This window comes from Sabethes cyaneus, chromosome 2, assembly GCF_943734655.1.
Source record: "Sabethes cyaneus chromosome 2, idSabCyanKW18_F2, whole genome shotgun sequence".
Taxonomy (NCBI): domain Eukaryota; kingdom Metazoa; phylum Arthropoda; class Insecta; order Diptera; family Culicidae; genus Sabethes; species Sabethes cyaneus.
Window position 1 is genome coordinate 182496839 of NC_071354.1, and position 8482 is coordinate 182505320.

The 8482-nt window shown below is 40.7% G+C and overlaps 1 protein-coding gene across 1 annotated transcript in view; it reads right to left on the reverse strand.

Moving 5' to 3' along the window:
• LOC128736322 (helicase domino) overlaps positions 1-6880 on the reverse strand; it is a 35703-nt gene extending 28823 nt beyond the window's left edge. Inside the window, exons 1-3 of the mRNA XM_053830797.1 lie at positions 6707-6880; positions 6059-6168; positions 5336-5979 (exon numbers count right to left, since the gene is read on the reverse strand). Coding sequence (XP_053686772.1) covers positions 5336-5979; positions 6059-6157 — 743 coding nt within the window. The 5' untranslated portion in view covers positions 6158-6168; positions 6707-6880. The remainder of the gene's footprint in view (positions 1-5335; positions 5980-6058; positions 6169-6706) is intronic.
• Between the last annotated feature and the right edge of the window lie 1602 nt (positions 6881-8482).

Here is an 8482-nt window from a genome sequence, read left to right on the forward strand (position 1 = left end):
TGGATGTCATGATATCCGAAACAACCATGGCGCGCACTGTTTCTTGGCGAAGTTCGAGAGTATCAATTCGGATGAGTTGGCAACGATCTTCGTATCGAGTATTCCTCATTGGCGACATGGAAGCAATCGAAGAGCGTAGCGTACGACGCGACACTGGGTAATTTCGATGCGGTAGATAGCTTTATTGTAGTGAGGGATCCATACTACGGAACAGTATTCTAGGGAAGCTCGAATCAGTGACCCGTAGAGCGCTACCAAACATTCAATGCTGTTAAAGTCATGTGTCATTCGCATAATTAAGCCTAGTTGTCTAGAGGCTTTGGCAACAATCAACGAAACGCGTTGTTTAAAAGTTAGCTTAACATCAAGTAATACACCGAGATCCTTGACTTGTTCCACTCGCTGAAGTGGAAGTCCATTGAGTTTGTAGTTGAAGTGAATCGGTTGATTTTTTCTCGTAAAAGTTATTACAGAACATTTGATCGGATTTAGTAGCATACGATTTAGCTAGCATCTAGCTGTTGTTGAAGAAACAAAGCATCCTCAATGTTTTGGACAGCGTTGAACAATTTCAAATCATCCACGAAAGCTAGACGTGGGCATTCTAGCGAATGGATTGCATCGTTAAAATACAGGACAAACACCAGCGGACACAGATGACTGCCTTGTGCAATCCCGAAAGTAGCAGGGAACGAAGCGGAAGTCACATTACCGATTTTCACACTCAAGATTCGTCCAGTTAAGTACGATTCGAACCAGTTCAACATATTGCCACTAAAACCATACCTATCCAATTTAGCGAAAGCGATGCGATGATTAACTTTATCGAAAGCAGCGGAGAGGTCTGTGTAAAGCGCGTCGGTTAGAGCTCGTTCAATGAAGCTGTCAGTTACGTAGCTAGTGAAGCAAAGTAGATTCGTAGCACAGGAACATTTTGGGAGAAATCCGTGTTGCTCATCTGCAAGCGCTTTTTGGCAATGCGAAAAAAGTGGTTTGATGACCACTAGCTCGAATAATTATGACGTGGCACGCAGCGCAGAAATTCCTCGATAGTTATCGACCTTCGACCGATCCCCTTTTTTGTGAACCAGAAATAAAAATACCTGCTTCCAAGCTGCAGGGAATTTTCCAGTAGAGACGGACAGATGAAACCGGAGAATGAGAGGCTGAAGCAAACCAGCAATGCACTTCTTGAGCAGCGTAGCCGGGATCCCATCCGGGCCTGGAAAGTACGAATATTTGAGCTTTGCAGAAGCGGCCAGAATCATGCTGACATCAATGTTCATCGATGCGAAAGGGTGATCAAAGCGAGGAACGATACTTGCGGCACCCGATACTTGGCTTGTTGTAAGCACTTCGTTGCAAAACACACTGGAGAACTTTGCTGCAAATATCGGCAGCATTATTGACCATTTCACCATCTAATTCCATAATGGAGGGCAGGCCTGACTACTTCCGCTGATCATTAACAAAACCGCTTAGGGTCAGACTTCAATTTTCTCTGCATATGTCGTTTATATTTCGAATAACAGCGTCATCTAAGTCTTTTGTAATCGTAGTTGATCCGTCGATAATATTCACGCAGTATTTTTTTTATTATTTTCAAGCGTCGTAGCTCCGCTGATTGCCAGGGAAGAAAATTCTGGGAACGCCTTTGCACTTTAGGAACGAAAACGGTCAATCAATCGATTAATAAGTGATGTGAACTCGTTAACAGCTCAGCTTTTTATCCCGATTTTGTCAGCCTATAAATTTTGTTTAACCTTTGTGCTTTTAAACATGATTTATAAAACTTTTCAACCTGTTTGAAGCTATTCTGGGGAAAGTTTTTGAATAAAATGATGCCTTCTTGCGAGTAACTCGGGGTCAAAGTTAGGATATTTTTATAGTAAAAGTTCTATAGTTCCTAAACAAGCAAAGATAGAGGACACTATTTTCGGCAATGTTGTGTATTTTTACTACAGCAACTACATAAACAGCTAGAATAGAAAAACTGTTTTTAACGATTTTTCATTTATGAGATAGATTTTTCTATCTCGACTGAAGAGATAGAAGGTCACTGTCACAAAGCTAATGCGCACCAAAAAAGGTTCTGGACCATTTTGCTCAGGACTTGAAAAGGGATCGCAAGTTGAATGTGACTGCCGTGAATGCGTACGCTATCCGTATTCAACCTGCGCTTTTTGAACGATCATTTGACTGTTTTTTGAATCCAGTCCATCTGCCGCTTGCGCTGCTGCCGTCTTACAATTCATGCGGCCTCTCAGCAAAAGCAAACAGTCGTACTCCCGCTTTGCGCGTTCATAAGAAGAATCTAAACTGCAAACTGACTGGTAGCATAAGATGACGTATTTTTTCGTTTGCGCCTTTTTGCCTGCAAATCGGCTGCTAACAGTAATAGTTTGTCACCCGGACGTCGGTCCGACGCAAGTCCACATGTAGTGGATATTATTTTGCAGCATTGAATCATACGATAGTGCGGTTGCTTTTCGTTAGCGTGGTGACTGCCAGTCATTTGACTGTTTTGCAGTCATTCGCTGCTCCAAACGGTAAAGGCAACTTGATCTAAACGAAAATGTTAAAAGGTTAAAAGGTTAAGAACGCATTCGTTCTACTGCGTTCAATCGGCGTTTGACTGAGCAAACTGCCAGTTGTGTTATGCATAGCGTTCGTATTCCACCACTAAACGGACGGTGTAAATTTGAATGCGCGTTGATGTGACTGCGGTAGTGATTGAGCTTTCGGTTGACCAATTGATTAAAATTTAATTTTTAGTAAAAGTCTTCGATATTGCAAGGTCTTAAGTCTTGAATTTAAAAAAAAAAAAAAAAAAATCTCGAAATTTTTTTTCACCAATTTTGTCAATTTCCCCATTTTGTCAGCCCAAAATTCAACATGGAGCTGACAAAATGGGAACATTACTGTAACACATTAAAGCCTACATTAAGTGCTACATTCGTTTCAGTATTGTTATATAGCGGTAGCTTTTTTTATGAAAACGCAGCAAAAAAGGGACTGTATGCCGAATTTAGTAGCGTGCTGGAAATACCCGAGGGGCAAGACACTTCATAATATTATCATAATATTAATATATTAGGCTCTATTAAAACCCTATAAATGTATAAATAAATGTAACTTTATAGGGCTTTCGGTTATATTATGGGTGGGAAAGGTCAATATATTAAGGTTGGAAAAATATTTCCGTAGGGAAAAGTAATATATTTTCGACAGTGTCTTGCCCCTAGGAAATACCCTACTGTAATAAATTACAAACTAACTGGAAAGGAAAGGAATATAATGTACTTGCTAGAGATTTGATGATATTGGGCGCCAGAACCAATTATGCATTCGATCTACACCTAACTGCAAATCCACACAATTACTAGTACTATGGATAACCATAGGTATATATATTTTGACGCAGTCGGTAAAAAACATGTAGTATCCAGGGGGCAATATAGTAGAAGGCGAAGAGTAATAATAAAAGGAATTTCAGACTACTCCCCTAGGGGACACCATAAAGTGTTGTTTACGAAAAAGAACGAAAAATTCGATTGTAAACATTGTACACTTTCTTACTGCAGCAACATCTAAAAACAAATCTGTTATTGTGTTCTCATCAAGTCTTCTTTGTTTATCATGAAAACCTAACATAGAAAAGGTGAAAGGATGTCCCATGTGTGCCCCATTTCTCTGCTAATAATATCCAACCACGCTGCCGCTACTCGCACAAGTCTCATTTATATAGCAAACTCCATAGTCAGTACGTCTTCTGGAGCACACTGAACTCGAACACAAGGAAAGAATGCCGTTACATCAATTCGAGCACTCTACATTGAATGATTTATACTCTCCTTATTGTCAACCGACCAATTATTTTCTAAGTACGATGCTGGTCTAACAAGCCAGTCCTATGTTCAAATCTCAGTCGTCCTATGTTCATCTCAGCGTTGCAAATACGTTGTTTCATACCTTGCTATTCATTTGACAGAGACTAACATCGTGGAAACGCCAGTGTCAAGTTCAAATGAAAAGCACAACGTGAAAAAAGCGAAACATCGAGTTTGACGGTTAGGTACCAATGTTGTAAATCGAGCAAGAAGTCAACGATGTCTACCCTCACGCGAGAGAGTATGAAAAGTATAGAATTCAATGCTTACGCCGCTCACGCATGCGTAAAACAAACAACCGCCATTGCTATGTGGAGACATTCTGCTGCCTACACACTCGCGAAAGCATAACTCCTCATATCGTTTTGCTACATAGCTTACACGCGAGTCAAATAACTCGTGAGAAATCAGCCTGTAAGAGCTACTGGCGCACTGGGGTACAGATTGTTGCACTAGCTCCGTAATGGTCCTGTACTCTAATAACCGACAGCGAAATCTGTCGATAAAGAAGCGTCAAGTTCTTAAGAACGTTTATAACCCCTGGTTTTGCTTTTTACATCAATTTGGTTTAAGTTTAATGTTCAAATGATGAAATTGATTGAAGAGATAGTTTTACACTTTAACAAAATTGTTTACTTTCAGGGGATCAACTTAGTCTAGATTTAATCGAAACAAATGATTCTTTACGTATTGGGCCGGAAACCTCACGTTTCTTAATGTCGAAGTAGTTGAATTCGCAAGTGTATAAACTTTCCGTCGCGGGCCTTGGAAGAAAAGTCATGCTCACATGTGATTGGTTGATTCGTTAATTCTTGACAATGATTAATATTTACCCATATTTCAATAGTAAATTTAACAAATCTCTCTGCACAAATCAATGCGTAGAAAAATTTCTCATTAATTGATGCAAATATCTCTAAAATCCATTGAAAAACGGCTTAGTTAAAAGCGTGCAAAACGTAACCACTTTTCGTTACATGTTCATTTGTCGCACCTTAAAATAGAAAACTACATCTATCTAACAAGTTTTACTTGCAAGGTATAAACATCATATCTTTTACTGAATTGAGAGTGAAGAAAATAACGACCGATAGATAGTGTTTACAATTGCTGTCGTCAGAAACTCGAAAAACAGCAAATGATCGGGACCTCAGCTTGGCAACCACGTTTTTGTCATCATACTGCTGGCGGTTATACAAATGAAACAGCATTTCACCGGTGCGTTTTAACCACGCGCAGCATGTGGACAAACGAGTATTATGAATACCTACTAAGTAGGTTATCTGTTAAAATAAATTTGCATAGATATATGTAATTCGTGGAACAAATATCTTCCTCATTTATAAAAAGAAAGATGTTTTGCACATTTGCATGAGACTTACTAGAAATCAAATCACCAGTTAAATATAAGAAAAACCACCACAAACAATGTTTATCATACTCACTTTTCTTTAATACTCCTTAATCTCATATACTTGTGTTCAAGAATTTGTTTCTTCAAAGTGGAAATGTCATGTTCAATTTCTACGAGAGGATTTTCTAACTTTAGACGCTTTCGGGCGGTTGGTGAAATGGATTCCTCTGATCCCAGTCCTGCACCCGCACCCGGGCCGCTCACTATTCCACTACTTGCAGTTTGTACGTAGATATCACCGGCACTGGCACTGTTTGATGCACTACTTGAACTGTCACTGTGAATGTTTCCACCGGGAACTATTCTACCACTGCCGGTATTACTGTTATTTGCACTTGATTCCACAATTGAATTTTGCGATCGCACTTCTCTGTCCACTGCAGATCTGATAATAATGCTAGGACTTGTGTCATTGTTCACATTATTCACAGGGCAATGTATTACGTTTTCACCGCTGCTAGCTGACACAAACTGTTGTTGCTGATTGTACGGAACGATTCCAGCGGCTGTCGGAATCAAGTTTACGTTACTGGTGAATGATTGTTGCTGATGAAGTGGTTTGTTTGTTAATCCTCCAGTGCTCTGCATTGGCTGTAGCTGCTGAAATTGTTGCTGTCTTTCATCGGCAGACGAACGGGACATTGGTGGGGAAGCAACCACAGGCCCAATGGGCAACTAAATTTTAGAACGAATAGAACAGAAAAAAGCAAAATATTACATCACTGTTTACCATTTTTCCGGCAACAAAACTTACATGGCCTACACTGCTAATGTTCGATACTCTCTGGTCAGTCCCAGCAGGAAGGGCTAGGGTACGACCTTTTTGCCCTCCCGCTGAATCACCTTCATTCATTTTTTAATCATCTGCAAACAAAAACAAACGTACAACGAATTTTTTCATTAAATTGATTGTATCACCAAGAATGCATCTAATTTCACTGCTTTAAATAATCAGACAAATGCCTCGGTTGTATTCATTGGATAACTAACGATTCAAAAATAGAATCGAAAATTATTCATTTGGACAAGTAAATTATTTCATCATGTACTTGCTCTACCGTGCTTTTTGAACGTTGCTGCAGACATTTTTCCACTTGAATATTCATTTCCTCCATGACATAAAATACTGAGAAACCTCATCGCCCTCGTTACCAAAACAATACTCAACACAGTAATTTGCACCTAAGTAGGCCCTAACAAAATCATATTTTTTTAATCGGCAGAAAAACAGAAATCCGTATGTTAAAAATATTTTACACCTCCGGTCTCTCACTACTAGCATCAGACTACCGTTTACATCGAAAGCAGCCGCATTCGACAAAGCACGTCAGCCATCTTGCTTTTTCACTGCAGGGACTCGCCCATCTAGAACTTCTGCCAGTCGTCGCATAATTAACTTTACCTCAACCAGCTAGCGAGTGGTGTCCTAGCTTGGGATGCAACACATTCATTTTAAAACGCGCAGATCGATTCCGGTGAGTTGTGTTCCGTCGCGCAATTGCGGACCCGGTTTTGACGCAAATTCTGCTGCAATTGGCAAATTTTACGACGCGAACAAGAAAAATGCTTCCTACTGAGTGACTGCCGGAAAAGAGAATGATGCTTGCTCGGGGCGAAACGGGCGAAACTGTTTGTTGGACAGGTTAGCCAACTTGACGCCGATGATGTTTCCGCTGGCGGAAACGTCACCGAGGGGTGTTTGATGTACGCAACTTTTTAGGCCATGAAATTCTAGATAGAATTAACAAAAGGGCGAATGTCGCAAATGTGAACAAAACGAGTGAGACAAGGGTAAGTCGCTGAGAAATTTTGTTCAGTCTGTGCCTTACTGTGCCGCTAAGGTGCTGATCGTGTGAAACCTGCCAAACTCGCCTGCGCCCAGCCAGACTGTTTTGATCGTTAAATACAATACATACATTTGCGCATTTCACACTACTTTATTGTTCATTCTTACGTTCAGCTTATTTTTGTTAGTTTTCGGTGCATTTCAGAAGCTGAAACCAGATGAGCGGGACCTTTGGTCTGAAAACAAAAAGAATGCACGGAGCACGCACGTTATTGGAATCGACCATTTAAAATGTTTCGTGAGGCTTTAAAAACAGTAACTAAATGCCGCAGAAACAGGTTGAATATTATTTTCTTACCTGTAATGCAGAACTGCAACATTAGGCAGCATCGTGTGAAGCACGTATCTCCCGTTTTAAAATGTCATTTTTGACATACAGAAAAGCGAGCGAAAAACGAAGAAGACGAACCGGTTCTGAATGTCAAATTTTGCCGGCGCCTTATTGATTCTGTTCGATTTCTGCCGGGCATCCGAATTTTTCCTAAGCGGGAAGAAGCGTGCAATAAACAGGTTAACAATTAACTTATACCAGCTTTATCATGTTCTATATTATTCTCTTACCTTTTGCCCGAAACTGCAAAACTGATGAACCACTTTTCTCCTGCCTCAAAGTGTCACATTTGACATAAAGAGAATCGACCGAAAAATGAAGACTGGTTCTGTTCGATTTCTGCCAGGCATCCGACTTTTTCGTAAGCGGGAGGGCGCTACCATCCCATCGGCAGGCAACCATGTTTTCGCCGCCAACATCTCGTGTGTGCGAAAATGAGATAGCATTTCATCACTTCGTTTCACTCGACTGCCAGCAGCTTGATTTGGGCCCGCTGTCAAATTTTGAGCCCAGGACATGCTGTCGCTGATGTTCACTGCAGCTCGATATAGAGATGTCGATGGGGTGGGCGCTACCGACAGATTTTACACACAAAAAATCGATTACTTCCTTCGAGCCTGTTAATCTGTTCTCTGTGGAAACATTTCCCATCATTGATTTGCTTCAAAAAATTACTGTTTATGAAATATGACAAGTGTCCGTCTTTCCTGCAGTGTCCGTCTTTACCGCCCTTCCCCTACATACAGCAAAGCAGAGTCATTTTGCGGCCAGTTCAAGCTGTCAAAAAAGTGAGCAGGGCCCCGCTTAGGCGCGTCCGGCAGAAATCGAACAAAAATCTGGCAGCGAAAAACTTTTTCTGCCAGATATTCTGCCGGATTTCTGGCCGTCGTCACCCGTGAAAACTAGCAGAAATGACACATTCGATTCGGGCAGAAATTTTATCTTTCGGTTTTTCTGCCGGATTTCTGTTCGATTTCTGCCATAGGTTTCGAATAAAAACC